General features: G+C 39.0%; 1 protein-coding gene across 2 annotated transcripts in view; it reads left to right on the top strand.

The window, feature by feature from the left end:
• RBM18 (RNA binding motif protein 18) overlaps positions 1-21,687 on the top strand; it is a 26,552-nt gene extending 4,865 nt beyond the window's left edge. For both annotated transcript variants that reach the window (XM_075184760.1, XM_075184761.1), the window contains exons 2-6: positions 1,123-1,256; positions 3,143-3,269; positions 5,948-6,034; positions 7,305-7,390; positions 17,335-21,687. In XM_075184760.1, the coding sequence (XP_075040861.1) occupies positions 1,144-1,256; positions 3,143-3,269; positions 5,948-6,034; positions 7,305-7,390; positions 17,335-17,494 (573 nt within the window). In that variant the 5' untranslated portion in view covers positions 1,123-1,143 and the 3' untranslated portion in view covers positions 17,495-21,687. The remainder of the gene's footprint in view (positions 1-1,122; positions 1,257-3,142; positions 3,270-5,947; positions 6,035-7,304; positions 7,391-17,334) is intronic.

Here is a 21,687-nt window from a genome sequence, read left to right as displayed (position 1 = left end):
CATTTGTGACAAGCGAGATATTGAAACTTTCTCTTCTCATGAGTATATTGCCTGTAATAATTACATATGTCAGGGGGGAGGCCATGTCCTGCACCCAGGTAGAAGTCCTATAGAGATCTGTTAGCCATGTTCCAGAAACTTGAAACCTATGGGGAGTTGGACAAAGGAAGTAGCTACACGGTGAGAGCATAATTAGTGACCGTTCTGTACTGTATGTAATGCTAGCTGAAAAAGATGTATAATTCCCTGCAATGTTATGTTCTAATTCTGCACCTGTACCATTATCAGGGATACCATATTTACTCTTAACCTGTACCCAAAGTTTTATAAGACACCCTAAGAATGTTCGGGAAGGTCAATTGCTTGTGTAGCTAAGTACATGGCAAGGGTAGTTATATTTAATTATGCACATAATCTCAGGACATTGTATTTAGCCTGTGTCCAGCTATCAACCATATGTATAGGATAAAGTTGTGTTGTTTCTATATCAGAATTACCACCCCATCAAACAGTAATGAGCTACATTTTGTTTCAGTACAATCTGTAGGAACCAATATAAGCAGTTCACGGATATTAAAGAATTCTGAATAGAACTATGTGTTAATGCTTTTAGAACAGTACTTGCACACTCACCGGAACCCACATTAATATCATAGTGGTTTCCCAATACAAGTTAGAGCCCCTGGGTCTAATAAGGTCCAAATTGGCTGTCCCAAAATTCTGAAGTATCAAACTGGATGCTCTTAATCCACGGGAATGGCAAAAAAATAATATTGTAATGATCTTTCGGAGCAGATGATCTAGAATGAGTTTAAGGATATATTTATATGGTGTATATCAAAATAACTATGAGCTGAACAATGGTTCAAGACTGTTTTTTCTATTACATGTCCCTTTTCCCTGTATAATTGAAACAGAATAAAAAGATACTTGTTCCCTATCTGTAGCCAAAAAAGCTCTGCTTGTTCCAAAAAAATAGGACATTCACTAAGGCAGTTTAATAATAAAAAGAAAAAAGTAATGTGTGGTACATCAAACACATTCTATGGATGTGAAAATTGTCTTGGACGTGCTTTGGGATGTTAGATGTTACTAACATTACTCCACTTGATTTATTTTAAGCGCTGTTTCTAAGACAAATCGATGGAGGAAGAATTCAAAACTTTGCCACTGGAGAATGCATCAATCCTGTCTGAGGGTTCCTTACAGGATGGGCATCGGTTATGGATTGGCAACTTGGATCCTAAGATTACCGAGTAAGTGATGACATTCACAAGCAGATATTCACTTGAAGTCCAATATACGACTAGATTTGAAGCATTTGGAATATCATTGTCAAGCCTATGTGCTTCAGATGCTTTGTACTTATTTAGACATTATTATTTTTATTACTACTCTTTATCTGCCGCCAACCTATGAAAAGAAAAAAAAAAATGTTCTTTAAAGATAACATTTTGCCTTAATACAGTGGAGGCAGCCGTGTTGTGGGCTGAGCCACTATGTATGAGAATAGAGTCCAGGTCAAATAATAAAGAAGAACAAGTAGGACGGCTCTCTATAAAAACCATACACTTTATTAAACAATATTGCGAGATCACATTAATATGTGATCTGTAAAAACTAATACTAATAACACATAAAATACACATATACTAATCAATACTACAATAACATGCAACATGAAATCACGTGAAGACAATCGTGGAGGTTATATGTGTATACACCTATTTACAGCGTCTCTGAAAAGAATTAGATCACTTATGCAATTCTACTAAGTAATAGAATAGACAGTGGGAACATACTGAACTACACTCTATCCAAGTTGGAGACCACCCATACCTATATCCGATAAAGCAGAAAAGATCACCGTAGCACCTTTGTGTATCAGTGCCGATTGTGGCATAGGGAGAATAGCGTTTATCGAAGATGACGAGAGTAGATCACTGCAGCACGCTTTTCAATCAGTGCTGATCGTGACATAAGGAGAAATAACATTATCTTAAAGTTTATCAAGAAACTCCGACATAGGAAGCGGCTCCTTTAACATCTTCACCGCCCAACGGTTGTTTCGAGCATCCAGACGGAGGTGTATGTTTCAACTCTACTAAGGAGTATGTATTAATTATCCTCCAAAGTCACTACAGCTTTGAAAACATATATACTTTTAAAACATACTTATGATTGAAGTGTATTTATCAGACAATATCAGCTTTAAATCGGAGCTTAAAAGTATTTTATTAAGACAATTTTTTTACCATTCAAGTAGCTACTTGGTGAAATCGGATACATTATTGGATATGACACACTGGATTTTGAGTGTCGATATTACATTGTGCTATTTATGGCAGTTTCATAAGTTTGTAGACATATATATGCTTTTACTTGATAGAATTGCATAAGTGATCTAATTCCTTTCAGATACGCTGTGAGTAGGTGTATACACATATAACCTCCACATGATTGTCTTCATGTGATTTGATGTTGCATGTTATTGAAGTATTGATTAGTTTGTGTATTTTAATATCTTATTAGTATTCGTTTTTATAGATCATATATTAATGTGATCTCGCAATATTGATTAATAAAGTGTATGGTTTTCATAGAGAACTGTCCTTTTTGAGCTGGACTCTATTTTTCGTTATTCATCTATCTCCAAGTTATATTGATATACTATTTATAGTTGATACTAATGAGGTCTTTTGTCAGCACTGTTGAAGATATATTGTTATATTTCTCTGTCAGTTGGGATACTAGCAAGGTCCTGTTTTATCACTACTGTAACACATTTAGACTTTGTAATTGTCACTAAAGAGCTCAGCACCAGATTTATATAACCTTTTTTACTATATATGAGAATACAGCATATCACTTCCAAGTTTGTGCATCAATGATATTTAATAACTGATAGGCTGCAATGTTGTAAATATTGCTTCAGCTCACAAAATGAATGCTTCCCCCTGTGTACAGGTGCAGGGTAGAGTCTAAAGCATTGTGAGCTGCTAATATGTGGATGACTTAACTGACAAGTGGACAGCACTACTGTTAATTCTTTAGTCAAGATTACCAATAATAACTTTATTTTTATTTATTTAGTAAAAAGCATATGTATTATTAGTATTTTTTTATTCCTTCATTTATGCAGGTACCATCTGTTAAAACTACTGCAGAAATTTGGAAAAGTGAAGCAATTTGATTTTTTATTTCACAAATCTGGGCCACTAGAAGGCCAGCCCCGGGGATACTGTTTTGTGAATTTTGAAACAAAAGCGGTAAGTCCGTCGCTACAATTTCCCACTCAGCCGTACATTGTGCAGCATAGTACACGTCCACAGATAGCCAGAATAAAATACACATCCTATAGGTTTGCCACAAACATTTCCTTATTTATCGTTAAAACCTTAAGGGACTTTATTAGAACACATGAAATTTATTGTGGATGAATGTATATCCCCTAGATGTATAATGAATGAAACCAGGTTATTTAAACAGGATCATAATCTGTCCAATAACAGCGCATAGGAAGGCGGCTCTGTACCATCCCTGAACCGCTATTGTAGTAAAGAGATGTCAATCATTCATATCCACACCCATCCTAATCTGTTACGTCAGAGAGTAGGAGTGTCTTGGAGAGTATAAAATCCTTGTCTGATCTAATAATCGGTTAGTCCTTGAAAAAGCTTAGCGAAACGCGTGTCGGCGGTTATAGGATGCTCACCCTGACTTATTAGATTTAATACAACTAGACTAAGATCATAGCAAGCTTCCATATAGCGACCATGCTACTGTGCTATTAATATTCCTAAGATCTTGCAGATCAAATCATTATAGCGCTGTGATTTCTAAATGGAAAATATATTTTGAGACCAGCCTATTATAGGATATGTAGTCAGTGAACAAATTGAGGATACAGTCATTATAAAAAATAATTGATTCCCATGGGTTTAGGAGCGCAAACATATTTCTATCAGTGTTCAGGATTATGCCTAATTTCAATATAAGAACTACTTATTGAGGCTGGATATTTTTCTTGATCTAACTTAATATTGTCAACATTAAATCCAGACCTCAGATAGCCTCTATATCGCTACTATGCTATATGGCAATGACATTATACGGTGAATACTAATTCACCTTGGCGCAGACATTTATTTATATAGCGCTTATTAAACATTTACCAGTTTATTAGAGGTTATTAAATTTATAGGTTAATTCAGGACATATATCAAAAGGGAAAGGAAGACTGCACCAAGCATCCCATTTTTTACCTCCTCAAAATATGTATTTCTCTCATTCTTAATTATATAAGAGATACTAATAGTTTAGTTTGCCTAAGTGAAAGCTAATAGCGAAACGCGCGTCGGCGGACGCCGCGCTCGCTGCTTTGAATTTGTTATCCCCTAATAATCATACAATAGCCCGGCAATTAGAACCTAGAGCGGTTTATTCCGCTAAAGATAGATAGCGAGTGTTACTAGGAGGGGATAGTGGGGCACGGAGTGCAGACAGTCTTGCACCTCATAGTCAAGAGGTGTGGTTTAGCAGACAGGATTGGTTTAACAATACAAATAATTACACATGTCTGCCACGGAGTTTATAGCCTAAGAGGACATATTGAGGGTAAATATTTTCCCTGTGGATGTATGAGGGAATGCCCTAAACTGTAGCCAGATAATTATAACCTAGAGCGGTCTATTCCGCCATAGATAGGTGGCAGAGTGCTACAAGGAGGAGATAGTGGGGCACGAAGTGCAGATAGTATTGCACCTCACAGCTACAGAGGTCAGTTTTAAGCAGACAGGATTGGTCAATCAATATCAATATATACATTTGTCTGCAACGGAGTTTACAGCTTAAGAGGAACTAGTGAGGGCTAATATTTTTCCTGTGGCTGTATGAGGGAATGCCCCAAACTGTAGCAAAATCACAATAGATACATTGTAATTATTGGACGGTAACACTGAATCTGCCACCTACAAGGAGATATTCTTTTGGCTGAGAGCAAGGGTGAAATTAAGTTAAAACAAGGGCTGGTGATACAATTGAATATATTTGCTAATAATCAATAAACCAGTTAATCAGAGCAGGATTGCGGCAGGACAAGGGTTACTTGTCTTCTTAACAGTTTATGTTTCAATTCACATGATATGTCATTACAAGTTTTAATATTTCGCTACTAGGACAATTTTATCAATGTACTAATAAAGATTTATCTAAAGTTTTTATCTACGAAGTCAATACACATTTATATTTCTTTATACTCCTTTCAAGAGTGCCCCATAAGATCATCCTTTTCTTTCCCCTCAATCTGTATTAATTCAGGACATAACCACGAGTCTAATAGTAGTCTTTGATGGATGTAAGATAGTACACACAAGCAGATTTATTTACACTGCTCAGTACTCTATTCGATCTAACGCAGGAATCGTTTATTGATTACTTCCTCATATTATACCATAAAAGTATAATGGTAGAGCATCCTAGTTTTAATTTCACTATTTCACCATAATTATTTCGCTAATTTTATTATTTTAATTTTTCTTGAATAAAAGTTATATTTTATCTTGCTTGCATTATATTTGAATTGGGAGATATTGTGCACCTTTGAAATTTACTTCTAGGGGTAAATGTATTAAAGTCCGTTTTTTTCAACTCGCCGGAAATCGGCAAGTTGACAGCTAAAATTTAAAGCGGCGCTGGCTTATAAAGGCAGTTTGCCTTTACAAGCCAGGGCTGCTTTAAATTTTAGTTGTCAACTTGCCGATTTCCGGCGAGTTGAAAAAAACGGACTTTAATACATTTACCCCCTAGTCTTTTCTTTGTATACAAGCATTTCCTTCCAAGAAATTGGATGTGTTATAAGGCGAAATGCATGTATCCATGTCTATTTTTTTCATAGTACATGTATGTAATTTGTTGAGTAAGTAAACTTATATGTTGTTTCAAACAGGAAGCAGAAAATGCCATTCAATGTCTCAATGGAAAACTTGCTCTATCCAAGAAATTGGTCGTTAGATGGGCACATGCACAAATTAAGGTAATGGTGCTATAAATCTTGCCTTTGTAGTAACATTAGAATATTATATAATAATCTTATTGAAATTGTCATGCCAGGTCCTACATGATATACATTAAGGCAACCAAAGTTACTATCCTGCTTTATGCAGCTATTTTATGCTTTTGTTCTGAAAATTATAGCTTGGATATTTGAATCTTGACCAGTGATATTGGGTATGATTAGAATATCTAAGGTTAAGAAGAGTTTACTAAAAGGCTGCCAATAACCTAATTTCATCATTACAGAACATATCGATTAGTTAGGAATTGTAAGTTTCACTAAAGTTTGGGAAATAAAAGCACAATGTAACGAGCCACTGGTTTTTAATTACAAATGCATTATAGGTAAATGAAGAACAATGTCTCTTCAAAACAATGTAACTTTTTTTTTTTCTTCATTACTTTTTCTAATAGAAAATGGTAAATATCATAGTTATTTTTACTAACTAAGAATATCTGCTGTCTTTGTCTTCTCTCCTTTCATGCAGTGCCACTATAAGTAGAAGGAAAATAAACACAAAAAATACTTGTGTTTAAAACATTGAGTAAAATATATCCACACCTGTATACCCTAGAATGTGACAAAAGAGTAATATGCTGACTTAAATAAACATAATAGAAACATATCCAGGGAGTATTAATAGCCACTGCTACGGGGGCCCCATCGGCAGCCAGTGCCACTGCTACGGGGGCCCCATCGGCAGCCCGTGCCACTGCTACGGGGGCCCATCAGCAGCCCGTGCCTCTGCTACGGGGGCCCCATCGGCAGCCGTGCCTCTGCTACGGGGGCCCCATCGGCAGCCCGTGCCTCTGCTACGGGGGCCCCATCGGCAGCCCGTGCCTCTGCTACGGGGGCCCCATCGGCAGTCCGTGCCACTGCTACGGGGGCCCCATCGGCAGTCCGTGCCACTGCTACGGGGGCCCCATCGGCAGTCCGTGCCACTGCTACGGGGGCCCCATCGGCAGCCCGGGTCTAAACTATTTTGGTCATAATTCCCCTATAATTTTTTTGCGGTGGACTTCTTCCTTTCATGTATTCCTCCTCAATGTCATTACATAGAATCGTAAAGCAAAAGTTGTACTCTTAAGATTGTGTCCCGGAACGTTGCAAAACACCGCCGCAAGTTCGCTCACCTCTGTTACTCAAATACTTGTCAAAGTGTTTTTCTCAACTGTGATATATTTGAAAATGACTATTTATCACAATATCATCATGGTGTTTAAAATCCATTTGTTCTATATTATTTCAGAGATATGACAACTATAAAAGTGAAAAAGTTTTACCGATAAGTCTGGAACCATCTTCGAGCACAGAACCAACACAGTCCACGCTAAGGTCAGTTAAATGTGATCTTTTTTAATTTTTCAAGACATTCTCATAAGCATTATTGTCACTGATACATGTAAATTTCTGTGCAAATTACTGTATAATCAGTGAGTTGTGATGTTATAAGTGTAACTTCTTCACTATTCAGTTGAAACGCTCCTTTAGATCTTCTGTTTAACCTTGTGTATATCAATGACTTGCAGTTCTTTAGAAAGAGTCTAGGTGCCACAATGCAGCTAGAACTCATTATAAATAATCTATTGTTTAAAACCTTATTTCACATTCAATATACGGTAAAATATATTCAAGAACCAGACAAAATATAATTATAATTTTTTAATTTTCCTTTGCGTATTTTTTAATTTCTGAAAGTAATATCATGAACACAACAGCTTAGTGTCTGCAGAGCTGTAAATATAGTTAATTGGTCACTTCCCTGGTGCATAAAATTGAAAAGAGCCTAAATACAAACAGAGCTACATATAGAGCAGTTTATTTACAGTTCACCAAGCAAATTTGTGTCCATAACTTGTGTTCTGAAGCCTGAGGAAAAAGTGTCTACCATTGAAGCGCGTTCCTGAATGTGACTGGATCCAGCCTAAACTGTGTAGTTTTGACTGATCGTAGATAGCCTATAAATGTCAAGTTCATTGTGTATTTCCAGTTAAATGTTAGTGCAATACTATTATTGTTGTGAATGTGAAATTACTTGATCTATTTGTTGTTACTGTTTTAGCATTTACAGCGCCTTACTGGTTATCTAGTTTTAGCGTTCAGCGATATAGTAGTGTAATCATAGTCAGAATATTCCCTTCTGGAGGTGCTGGTTTTTTTTTCCACATATATGTGTGTGTATGTATATATGTATGTGTGTATGTATGTATATGTGTATATATATGTATATATGTGTATATATGTGTGTATATATATGTATATATATGTATATATGTGTGTATATATATATATATATATATATATATATATATATATATATATATAAACACAAATAGAGATATAACTGGCGCTGATCACCACAGCGTAACCACTTCAAATAAATGAGGTGGAAAGATTATATATATATAAAAAGATATACATACAATATATATGAAAATTCAGTCCCAAATCCACAATGCATAAAAAACACTTGACTCTTGTAAGAGTGGCAGCCTCGATAGCCTGAAACAAGATGGTTAATCCGGATGGGATGGATTGCTGTAACAGAAGAACAAGCAGGGCGCCTCTGAGTGTATTATCAATTGTGTATATATATATATATATATGTGTATATAATTATGTAGCAGCACAGTGACTTAGTGGTTAGCACTTCTGCTTCACAGCACTGGGGTAATGAATTCGATTTTCGACCATGGCCTTATTTGCGTGGAGGTTGTATGTTCTCCCCGTGTTTGCGTGGGTTTCCTCCCGGTGCTCCGATTTCATCCCACTCTCCAAAAACATACTAGTAGGTTAATTGTCTGCTATTAAATTGACCCTAGTTTCTATCGGTGTGTGTGTGTGTGTGTGTGTGTGTGTGTGTGTGTTAGGGAATTTAGACTGTAACCCCCTATGGGGCAGGGACTGATGCGAGTGAGTTCTCTGTACAGCGCTGCGGAATTACTGATGCTATATAAATAGCTGATGATGATATATATTATGTGGAGTATTTAACTATTCCTGATGTTAAAGGGTAGATTGGACTCATTTTACTTTTACTAAATGGTAGATATGACCATGTTAATGTCAGCATATACTACAGCATAGGCTGTAAAGTGCAGTCAGGGAATATTGCATCCTGTCCTCAGTGTGATCAGACAATAGAAACTCCAGGGATTCCTAATGCTTTGTCGGAATTTAAAAAAAATACAATTTAGAAGAAAAAAGTGTTTGGACGCCCCATATAGTGTGTTTCTCTTAGTGCAATGTGTAGTTCTGCTTAGTTCCAATCCAAGTCTTAGGAGGGAAATCTGCACAATATGGAATATTTTCCAATATTGTCAGAAAGTGGTGGTAAAAGTTCTCAGTTTTCACTAAATCATTTTCACTCTTTTGTGCGTTTTGCCACCAAAAATGGCAGGAGCCTGGAGCTAAGTGGCGGTCTGTTATGTAGAGCAGTGGTTCCCAAACTGTGTGCCGTGGCTCCCTGGGGCGCGTCAGCGATCTCACAGGGGTGCCTCGGCCAGGGCCGTTTTTAAGCAAGGCAGGGGACTTCTTGGTAAATATTTTGGCTTTGGGGTGCCACAAACTGAGAAAGTTTGAGATCCACTGATGTAGAGTATGGATTTATTTCCTGCCATTTTACACCTGTTTAACACCACTTATGTACAGTATGCTCCCATTTTTTTGTTCATTTTTTTTAAAATTTCTTTTTTCAGTTTGATAAAGCACATTTTTGTTACTATCCTCTTCTAACTCTTCTGCTTCCTTCTGGTAGAAGAATTTTACAGTTTTATTAATTCTTTTAACTGTTATGTTTATTGAGGAAATATTTGCAGATAAATGACAAGCGATTTGTTACAACAAACAATATTGTTTCCTCGTAGTTTTTTCTAAATATATATAACTGAAGGGTAGAGGGTAAGGAATGATAGGTACATACAAAACAAGAGTACAGTGACTATTCTAATAACAGGATATTAAACAGCTGCAGTTTTATTTTTAAAATTTTGAGATGAAGATTTTGGCTGACGTTTATCAATCTAGTTTGGAAAGAGTGTAATCAGAGCCCTCGCTCTCCTCACTTTACTTTTCACTACACCAGAACTTGGCAGAAAACCAAGAGGGATCTTATGCTGACCACACGCACTGATTCATGTGATATGTGGCCCGATATCTCTGTATGAGTGATGTCAAAATTACTGCTTTGCTTGATTACGATCAGAATCAATAATGTCATTTTCAGGTATGTTGGTTAATATGTTCGGAAGAGGACTGCTATTGACCTGTGTGTGAGTTGTACTCTTTTGACAATGTTAACAGACCCTTAATGGCACAAGAAACAGTCTGGATGAGTCTGAGTGCCAAATGGCTAAAACTGGTCTATATTGGAAGTCCATATGTGTAGCTCCCACGTGTACGCCCAGATTTTGCTTTGTTGTAGTTCTCTGGAAAATAGTGTTATAGGGAGACTGTTAATTTAATATATTGTTGTTTAACCATAAGGGAGTAGAAAAATCACTATTGCTTGCAAAGCACCTTATAAATAAAAAAAAACAGCAGACAAAGGGCGAAAAATTGGCTGTAATGATGTTTCATTTAATGATAAATAACATCAGTAAGAACAGTAATACACATCAGTGTTCTTCCCTGAAAATGTTGCCAGCCGGGTGGCAGTAAGAAGTAGCCCGGTGGGGGGAGTTGTAATACTTTGCAATAATAATGAAAAATGTTTGATGTTATTGCCCACACCTGCCAGGACTGGTCACACTGGTGGTCAGTGGTCTAATACACACTGCTGGCTGTAGTGCTCACATAGTACCTGTTCTAATAGGAGAAACAATGGTTTATTATTCTATTATAATAGGACTCTGTTGGTGACAAGTATAAACAGCCCTTATTACATAAAGAAGTGGTCCACTCAAATGTTTTTGTTTAATACCTTCCATCTGATAAAAAGATGATTTGCAAACAGTTTTTTTAATTTTTCTGCTCCTTTTATGATTGAAAACAAGATATGAAATTATTAGTTTGTGTGCAACACTAAGTTTGAACGTGTTACATAAAACTCCAATCTTTTTGCAACAGTGTAAAAAAAGTAACAGTACTCTTGGCTGCTTGGTTATGGGTGCTTTGATATTTCTTTTTCAGCTTGAATGTCCACTGAATTCTCCAGGTCACAAGCAGACTTTTAGGAAAAAAATTTAAGACCCCTGGTCCACTGGAGTTAAAAATCATTCTTTTTTTTACTGGTGTCTTTTAAAGCTGGTAAAAGCATATAAACAAGTTTAGGGATGGAGCCTGTTGGTTCCAAAGCCCCTTCACCCACTTGCTGCCACTTCTTTTGGCTTTTGGACGATGTCTGCTGCATTTATTCGGATCCATTGAGTATAAACCACAGCTCCTTCCACTCCAGTCAACAAGATCCAGCGCTGGGTACCACCATATGTCAATCATGGTTGACATGTATTGTCACTGGCAAGTGGATGACCAGCCTAATATATTCTTTTACAAGACATTGGTAGAAAAGTTCTTGACAATAATTTGCAAGTCATAATATCAATTCAATAATTTTTTAAAAAAAATGCATTGAGATCCCTTTTCTGAATATAGTTTTGTTAAAGATGGTGTTGTCTGCTCATAGAAAGCTCTATTACAACTGGAACAATGTGATGATAAAATTAGATTTTCTCTTTCTCACTAGTTGGTGGACACTGCTCATCTTGGAGTATAGAGGGCACTGTGGGGAGTATTAGCACTAAAAACTTGTCTAGCCTGCTCCTATCCCCTCTATGCCCCTCCACAGGAAGAGCTCAGTTTTTTCTTAGTGCCTACGGAGTAGGGCACTTTAGTCTAGTCTTAAAGTTTTTTGTGTTTTTTTTTATAGATAGCTAGGATTTCTCAGTGTCGATCACTGGGTGACCGCCGCGGCTACTTCAGGGAGAGCGCCTTGCACAGGTTGACCAGAGTGTCTAATTCCATTGAAAAATTGTTTCATTCGAGTATGGCAGGTGGACAGTGTAATCGCTTGGGTCTGCCTATTGCCCAGGAGTTAGTAGATACGAACACGGATCTATCCAAATTCGGAGATGGTGATGTCCTAGAGGATTCTGACTGTGAGGACTTGCCCATAGGTGAGGAGGATATGTCCAATAGACAGGGCATTGAGGACCTTATCCAGGCAGTGCGAAAGGTTCTCAACATATCTGATTGGGAATATTCTGTATCACAGTCCTCCATGTTTAAAACGGCAAAGAAAAAACCGTTTTTCTTCCCTCCTTCTGCACAACTGTTGGAAATTTGGGACAAGGCCAGACTAATAAATTTCAGATTCCCAGATGATACTTTTCTACCCCTTTCCAGATTCGGAGGTAGGATCATGGGAGACTCATTCCAGTATCGATGCTCCTATAGCACACTTGGCGAAGTCTACTGTCAAATTGCATGGGACTTGGACGCCGGAGGAAGCACGGTTTCCCATAAATGTTCTGGAACTACGGGCAGTATTGAATGCTCTAGTTCAGGCACAGTACTTCCTGACATGTCGGCCGATCCGAATACAGTTGGACAATGCTACTGCAGTAGCTAACATAAATCATCAAGGAGGAACAAGGAGTACTTTTGACATGAAGGAAGTGTCAAAGATCATGAAATGGGTGGAACAACAGCTTACTGCAATTTCAGTGGTGTTCATTCCGGGGATGGACAACTGGGAGGCCGACTACTTAAGTCGGCATGCCCTTCACCCAGGCGAATGATCACTCCATCCTGAGGTGTTTTTCAAATAGTCCTCCGGTGGGGTAGGCCAGAAATAGACACGGTGGCCTTGCGGCACAACCACCAGGTAGAAAGGTATTGTTCCAGGTCAAGAGACCCTCAGGCTTTCTTAGTGGACGCTATGACGGTACACTGGAACTTCAAGTTGGTGTACCTTTACCCTCCACTTCCGATGCTGCCGCGGATCTTGCAGAAAGTGAGAGGCGAAAGGGTTCCAGTGATTCTACTGGCACGAGAAGAGCGTGACACTCGGATCTTCTAGACATGTCGGTGGATCGTCCTTGGCGTCTGCCTCTCAGGAAGGATCTTCTCAGTCAAGGTCCATTCTTTCATCAGGACCTAGATCGATTGTCTTTGATGGCTTGGAGGTTGAATCCTAGTTTGTCAGAATGAAAGGATTTTCAGAGAGAGTGGTTAAAACCATGATCCAGGCAAGAAAAACGTCATCATTCACCATTTATCACTGCATTTGGAAAGCATATATATGTTGGTGTGAGACGATCAAAGTGCCTACTAATTCTTTTCATTTAGCCAGGGTGTTGGCTTTTCTGCAAGATGGTCTGGACAAGAGATTGAGTTTGTCATACCTTAAGGTCCAGGTTGCTGCGTTGTCGCTCTGTTACCGGAGGTGCAGACATTTCTACAGGGTGTATTTCATGTACAACTGCCTTTTGTTATGCCAGTGGTCCCCCTGGGACCTAAACTTGATCCTTTCGGTGCTTCAAAAGTCGCCCTTTGAACCTTTTGGAGTCTGTTTCTTTAAAACTTCTCTTGTGGAAAGTGAACTTTTTGCTGGCCATTGCTTCAGCCAGACGGGTTTCAGAGTTGGCAGCCCTGTCATGTCGGGCTCCTTTTTTGATTTTCCATGATGATCGTGCGCTGCTTAGAACTAAGTCTTCATTTCAACCAAAGGTGGTCTCGTGGTTTCACATAAATAAGGATATTGTTTTGCTAGTTCTTCCTCAGTATTCGCTGGCGCCTGGTCGGGAATCGGTCTCTTTATATGTGGTCAAAGCTGTGAGGATTTATGTGGCTAGATGGATTACCGCTACTATCCGGCAGGGGTACATTTCGGAGGGTTCTCCGGTTCCTGAAGGTCTGACCGTTTATTCCACGAGATCGGTTAGCACCTTTTGGGTGGCGCAACATGTGGCCTCGGCTAAGCAGTTGTGTAGGGCAGCTATTTTGTCTTCTGTTCATACATTCACTAGGTTTTATCGTTTCCACGTCTTTGCTTCAATAGACGCTAGTTTCGGCCATAAAGTTTTACTGCCGCTCCATCTGAGCATTCCCACCCATAGGGGCAGCTTTGGAACATCCCCAAGGTGAGCAGTGTCCCTCAACTAGTGTGAAAGAGAAAATAGGATTTTTGTACTCACCATAAAATCTCTTTCTCTGAACACGAGTTGGGGGGCACTGCGCTCCCACCCTTTATTCAGTCAGTTCTGTTGGTTGTGTTTTCACCCTCTCTTGTGGCTTGGTTAGTAAATAAACTGAGCTCTTCCTATGGAGGGGAGCAGGTTAGACAAGTTTTTTTATTCCATTACTCCCACAGCGCCCTCTATACCCCAAGGTGAGCAGTGTCCCACAACTCATGTTCAGAGCAAGAGATTATATGGTAAGTACAAAAATTCTATTTTTTGGCTGTTAAAGTGGCTAATGTATTTGTCTTTCCACTGTTGTATAAACAGGCTTGTAACTCTACTATCAAACAACATAATACTTTTCCCATCACCACATAGTTCCCCTAATATTAGAAAAATACTATTCAGTACCAACTGCAACATGAAATATAATGCATTTTACTCACTGATTTAAATGTCATCAATGTGGTTTGTATGTTTATTAATAAACTAGAAAATGTGGTGCTCCCCAATCAAGAACCTCCTTAATTAGCCGGAGGTCTTTAAACAAACAAACGTTTCACTCTTTTTGCTGATCCTGTCAATCTTAAAGCGTAGTCGTTTGGGATAGATGGGTAAGATGCTGATCAAACAACCTGTGTGTTTCCAAGCGATCAGGAAATGGAAGGCCAAATGCAGTCTACTAGCCTGAGGCTACAGGCTGGGCCAGGAGAGGTTAAACTGATTGATTGAACACTGATTTGTACGCTGTTGGTTCAACAGGAAGCTTATTTACTCTGGGGACTAACAATGAACTTTAGGTCTAGAAAATAAAGGTCAGATATCCAATAATCAAGGATGAAAAGTGAATATTATGTTGTCAAACTGTCTGCTCGCTCTGTGCTCGATTTTATGTGGTGAGGTTGTCTTGTCTGAGAGGCAACATTTTAACTCTAAATACTACCTGATTTTAAGTCTAAGCAAGGTCGTACAGTGCAAAATAACTGGTTTTATATTCTACGAACAAATAGTGATCACTCAGCCATACCTTTTATCTGTTTGGTTATTTTATAGATACTATTTAGAGCCCAGAAGTGCTGTAAGTAATGGCAGATAACTGTTTTATGCCTCTAGATTTGTATGTTAGGTATTGTGTTTTTGCCATATGTTTGTGGATAAAAAGTTTCAAAATGAAAATGTTTATGTGGGTGATTTCAAGAAAAAATGGCAAGATAAAGGGAAATAGGCAGGAATAGAGATCCTGTAAGAAGTTGTTTGCAGAAATGGCATTCCATTTGCTAATACATGGCTTAACAAAATAAGAAGTTAGAAGTCAAAATAAATTTGATGCTACTTGTGGCTGAGTATATTTAGCCGTTTTTGGAGTCCAGGGATTATATTTACTAAACCTCAGGTTTGAAAAAGTGAAGATATTGCCCATCAGATTCTAGTTATCGTTGATTTAGTACAATCTACAAAATGAGAGCTAGAATCTGATTGGTTGCTATAGGCAACATCTCCACTTTTTCAAACCCCCAGTTTAGTAAATATACCCCCAGATATGTGAGAGAGAAAAAAAAGTGTATTTGACGGTGATAGTTGTCACAAGGTAATATTATTCACATTTCTAGAGAGTTTAGTAAAATATAGATACCTGTCACGCTGTCCCCCTCCTCTGCCCTCTGTCACGCTGTCCCCCTCCTCTGCCCTCTGTCATGCTGTCCCCCTCCTCTGCCCTCTGTCACGCTGTCCCCCTCCTCTGCTCTCTGTCACGCTGTCCCCCTCCTCTGCCCTCTGTCACGCTGTCCCCCTCCTCTGCCCCCTGTCACGCTGTCCCCCTCCTCTGCCCTCTGTCACGCTGTCCCCCTCCTCTGCCCTCTGTCACGCTGTCCCCCTCCTCTGCCCTCTGTCACGCTGTCCCCCTCCTCTGCCCTCTGTCACGCTGTCCCCCTCCTCTGCCCTCTGTCACGCTGTCCCCCTCCTCTGCCCTCTGTCACGCTGTCCCCCTCCTCTGCCCTCTGTCACGCTGTCCCCCTCCTCTGCCCTCTGCCACGCTGTCCCCCTCCTCTGCCACGCTGTCACGCTGTCCCCCTCCTCTGCCACGCTGTCACGCTGTCCCCCTCCTCTGCCACGCTGTCACGCTGTCCCCCTCCTCTGCCACGCTGTCACGCTGTCCCCCTCCTCTGCCACGCTGTCCCCCTCCGCTGTCCCCCTCCTCTGCCACGCTGTCCCCCTCCGCTGTCCCCCTCCTCTGCCACGCTGTCCCCCTCCGCTGTCCCCCTCCTCTGCTCTCTTCCCCTCCTCTGCTACGATCCCTCTCACTCTGCCCTGTGCCAGGCGCCAGCCCTAGAAAAAAGAAAGAAAACAGAAACTTGCCAATCCGCGCAGCGCTGGGACCCAGCAGCCTCCTCTCTCCCGCAGCTGTCACTGACGTCGATATTCAGTGACAGCTGCGGGAGAGAGGAGGCTGCTGGGTCCCAGCGCCGCGCGGATTGGTAAGTTTCTGTTTTCTTTCTTTTTTCTAGGGCTGGCCCGCGGCACCCCTGGGAGCCGCAGCGCACAGTTTAGGAACCACCGGGCTAGACTAATATTCATGGGAATGCAGGCTTTCATTATGCTAGGTCCCAGTGCTTCATGAATATTGTTCATTACATACCTCTGATGTCACTGAAGTTTATTATAAGATATTAACGCAAGCAAGCTCCCAATGATAGCAACCCTAAGCTAATGGGTTTCACTCTATACAGTGGTTATTCTGGGCGGCAAACAACATGAAATATTTTGGTGCATTTTGCAGTCTGTAACTTTGAGAGCCTGCTCGCATTAATATTTTATAATAAACTATAAAATTATTTCCTGAGATGGATGAACGTCTTTCTTCATTGAGTATTCCAGCCAAGAACAGCCTTGTCCTGCCAGCACCATTGAGATTTGGTTATATAAGCGATGAGTTTATCAATGGGAACTATGTCACTTCATTACATTGGTTTTGATTAAAAACACGTTTCCGCATTTTGACAATAAAACAGCCTGAATTGCGCATTCTGCATTGAGATTGACATAAACATCATACGTTTTATTTATTTTGCATTTGTATCTATGCTGTGTAGAGATTTGTGAAGGCTAATAATACGAAGGCCATTTTGGTTTTTACATTATTATTTTTTCCTTCTTGTGTAGTGTCACTGCGAAGATTAAAGCAATAGAGGCAAAGCTGAAAATGATGGCAGAAAATCCAGACGATGAGCTACCTGGACAACCATCCTACTCCTATTTCAAGGCCTCAGAGAAGAAAAGGAGCACCCCATACTCTAGAGCTTCTTGGAAGTCTAAGAGATGATATCATTATTCCTGCTGATTTTGGAGGAACAGCACAGACTTTGAGCACATACAATGTATAGAACCTGTAATAATAATAATAGTACAGACCTCATGCAATTTTTTCCTCACAGACTTGAATTCTCTGGGTTTCACAAACATCCAAAGTTTGGTTATTGTTTGCGTTCTTGGGGATGTGTGTGTGTATTTTGGGGGAGTTGTTGTTTTTGTTTTATCTATTTTGCCTACAGTGTTTCTGTTTATATTTCTTCATTGTTACAGGAAAACTGAATTTAAAATCTACGTTGACCCAACATGAAAGAGACATCCTGAAATATTTTACAAATATATTTGTAAATGTTTCCATGCCATGACAGAACATGAATCGTTTGACATTGTTTTGAAGCTTGCTAGGTGCCTAAATGCAAGTTGTTATTCTCCTCTAAGCCGTTTCAGATTCTGAAAAGCTCTTTGCAATCGCCTTCCATAGGATCATTGACAGGAAGTTTGATATGCACAACTCCTCCCACCCCCCCAAAAAATATTTACAGTTCTGATCAGTGTTTCACACTTTAATTTATATGTTTGTATGTTATTTGTAGGCAACTTGTATTTTATATTTAGTGACCCTAGAAATGGCAACATTACTTAACTGTACAGCCTTGCACTGCAAAACAAAGTCTGCCTTGTGTTTCTTAAATAACATAAACACTATAATTTATTATTTTTTACCTAAATTAGCGACTTCACTTGAGAAATGAAAATACTTGTTACACTTAGCAATATTAGATTTTATTGTGCTTTTTTCAACTAAAAAAAAATCTTTGGAAGATGAAAATATTATAGCGTTTGAATGTTTTACCATGGTTTCATTTAATTTTTTTATATTACATAGTGCAAATTTATTTTATGCCTGGCACAGGATCATTTTATTCAAAACATACCATTGCAAAATATAAAATCAACATATACCATTTTCAGACTAATGTAAATCCTATTTATAAACGTTTTCCACTTCAAGTTCTATATTGTAGGGTTCCCTTGCTGGATAAACGTGTGTTTTTCTTAATAATGAAACCAATAAATCAATAGCTACAGGTTTTAGTTTGTGGTGGGTTTTTTTGTAGAGAGAAAGGGCCTGATGCAGAATTGCCCGTAATTTCATCTGCAGGCGCAAATTGCGTTCAGTAAAACCCACAACTGCAGCCATATGCAAACTAAGTACATGTCTGTACTAGTAGTATATGCACCCAGTTTACATCAGATATGCAGTACATACACTTACACCTATGTAGTTTAACAATTTGTTTTGTTTGCAAATTTCATATATTATGCTTCAATAAAGCTTCAAAAACCTCTCCAATACAATAGAAACAATTCACCCCCCCCCCCCCACCCCAATCCCACATGCATGAATAAAAGTCAGCAGAGCATTCAGAGCCAATCACAAGCTGTTCACTATTGCTAACAACAGTCATTCCTTGACCACCCACAATTAATATTGCTTTCACAGGTTTACATGCACCTGTGGTTTCGGTCTGCACCTATTCGCAACTGCACGAACACACCTTTACTGTATTCGGTTTATGTTAGAACTCTCCATCCCGCATCTACTGGCACCAGCGGCTGTAAGTACCTGGATCACAGAAATCTGTATAGGCACATATGTGTCTGACCACTTTTATGGACATAAGGAGACTCACAGTTTCTCACAGCTATTATACTAATGGGCATATTCAATTCCGATCCCGATTCGCGGGATCGTGCCGGAACGGCCGCGAACCTAATCCGCGGTACCGCAATAACGTGGATTTTCGTTCGCAGCCCATAGGGCTGCGTACGAAAATCCGCGTTATTGCGATACCGTATTACCGGCAGTAGTGCGCGTTACCGCGGATCGGAATTGAATATGCCCCCTTAAGTGTCATTGAATATGCCCCCTTAAGTGTCAAGTATATACTATTTATGGAGAAACACTTTTCATAGACCGCAGTAATAAACAACGCAACACAGACTGAAGAGGCATTGTGCCTAGAAAATAATGTGTTTATTTTAAAGCGAACCTCTCACCAGAAGAGGTGAGCTGAAGAAGAGCTTATTATTTAGCGCACTAAATTTCTCACAGGAAGACTTCCTCCAGGCCAGCTCACGCAACAGTAGAACTATGAGGTATAGAGGAAACCAATCGAGCGAGCATAGTGCAGTCTGAAAATTCATTCAGAAGGCAGGTCACACTGGCAAGAGTAGAATGCTCGTTCACCGGGCGGCAAGAGTAGAATGCTCGTTCACTGAGCGGCAAGAGTAGAACGCTCGTTCACCGGGCAGCTTCCTGTATACCTCACAGCTCTTCTACTGGAAGAAGCCTCTCTAACAGAGAGCCTGATGCATTAACAGCACTTTGAATAAAATGTTTTCTCCCAAGCAGGAGTACCCTGTTATTTATATGTAATTTCCATCTTAATTTAATTATAGGATCCGATGAGAAGTCCACTTTAATAACATGAGTAAGCAGTCTGTCAGCAACAGTTGTACACAACTATCTATTTTGCATTTTACTTACAAAAATGGCAGGCAGCTTTAGGATAGTTTCCTTTCAGCCTGTTTGGTTAACTATTTCATGTAGGTTCTTTTGTTGATAAATTATTCGACAGACCGTTAAATCTCAAAAGTGGGATAGTCATACATGTCGCATATAGAGCGAAATGTAGTGTCCATGCGATGGAATACTTTGGATCCTTTGCTCATCAGTCACTCAGAAGCATTACGCGTCTTTGCACTGTCTCTGCTCTCTTTATTCTAGAGTGATCGAAGATAGAGAAGCTTTACCTCTGAAAGTATTATTCCTGTCCTATGACATGAAATTGATGGGGCACATAGCATGCTTTATACGATTACTTATAGAGGATTTCCGAAGCACACAGGGATTTTCCATAGCAGATGTCCCACCTCTGGTATCCTTGTTATAAGCTTTAGTACATTTTATTAATGGTTTAATTGGGGCCTGGCAGCCATCCAGTTAAGGTGCCTCAGTCTCTACATCTTTGTATGTTCTAAAGACAGTCCAATGTTTGGTAGTCTGTAATGGACAAACCTCTCCATTCTGGATTTATATATACAAAAAACTTGATGTGTCATCCATCTTAATGTAAATCGTATCTTATGTGCCACTTGACGAGGATGATAATTTGCCAATCATTGTTAATTTTCTTCTGTTTTGTGTTTGAAAAACCTTTTTGTACAAATAAACAACAAACAGTAATCCTGACAACCTAGCCAGGTTTGTTGTAGTGAATAGAAAGCTTTGCGGATCTCCATATTTTCCTCTTGATGCAGGTTAGCAGACTTACAAATCACTGATAGCAGGATATAAGTTATGAGTGTAGAATCCCCTCTTACATATAATTTTTTTTGCAATGAACAGGCTGAAATACAAATTAATATCCTCTTGTTCTTTAACCACTTTAAGACCACAAGTGTCTTCTACTTTACAGATTACTTTGTGCCTATGGAACAGAGAATTAGATGATTACTTTGTGTATGCAATGGAATGCTATGTTTTATTCTACAAACAATTCTTTTGGTTATATTTTATTCCTTTGGTTTTTTGTTTTTGTTTTATTTTATGGAATATTGTCAGGAAGTTAAAAATGTAAAGTAAATACTGTTCAATGATTCGACCCTGAAACAAATTGTGTAATAGTTGATGTATACTAGAAAAACGTGTTCAGCTATCTCACCTATTTATAAGACTACCAAAAAAGTCTTCTGAGGATATCCTACAATAAAGCTGTATGTTTTTGTTCCAACACTCCTATATTTCTCTCAGTATCTCATGACTGAAGTGCCAAAATACCTCCAGTGTTACATAATGTAGAAATCTATCCTCATACTGTCCAAGGTATTTATCTCAAGATATTTTGGTCTGCTGTTATTTTTCCATTTCATTGCAAGTTGGTTAAAAAAAAAATGCAAATTGTATTTTCAAAACGTTAAAGCAATACTGAACAAAACAGTTGTATAAGATTGTCAGCAGTTTCTGTATGATGATTTAGGGTGTTGGTTGTTTTCACCAGGTAGTCTGTTTATCACTTATTTCTCTTCTTCAGGGACAGTGATATGCAAGGAAATCATTGTATAAATTTGTTTAAAATGCACATCTTTGTTGGAATACCCAAACAATAAATAAAGCACACACATGTATCCTCATAAACCAAA

The sequence above is a fragment of the Mixophyes fleayi genome, chromosome 9, assembly GCF_038048845.1.
Source record: "Mixophyes fleayi isolate aMixFle1 chromosome 9, aMixFle1.hap1, whole genome shotgun sequence".
Taxonomy (NCBI): domain Eukaryota; kingdom Metazoa; phylum Chordata; class Amphibia; order Anura; family Limnodynastidae; genus Mixophyes; species Mixophyes fleayi.
Note: the sequence above shows the minus strand (reverse complement) of the source record. Positions and strands in the feature narration are given on the sequence as shown.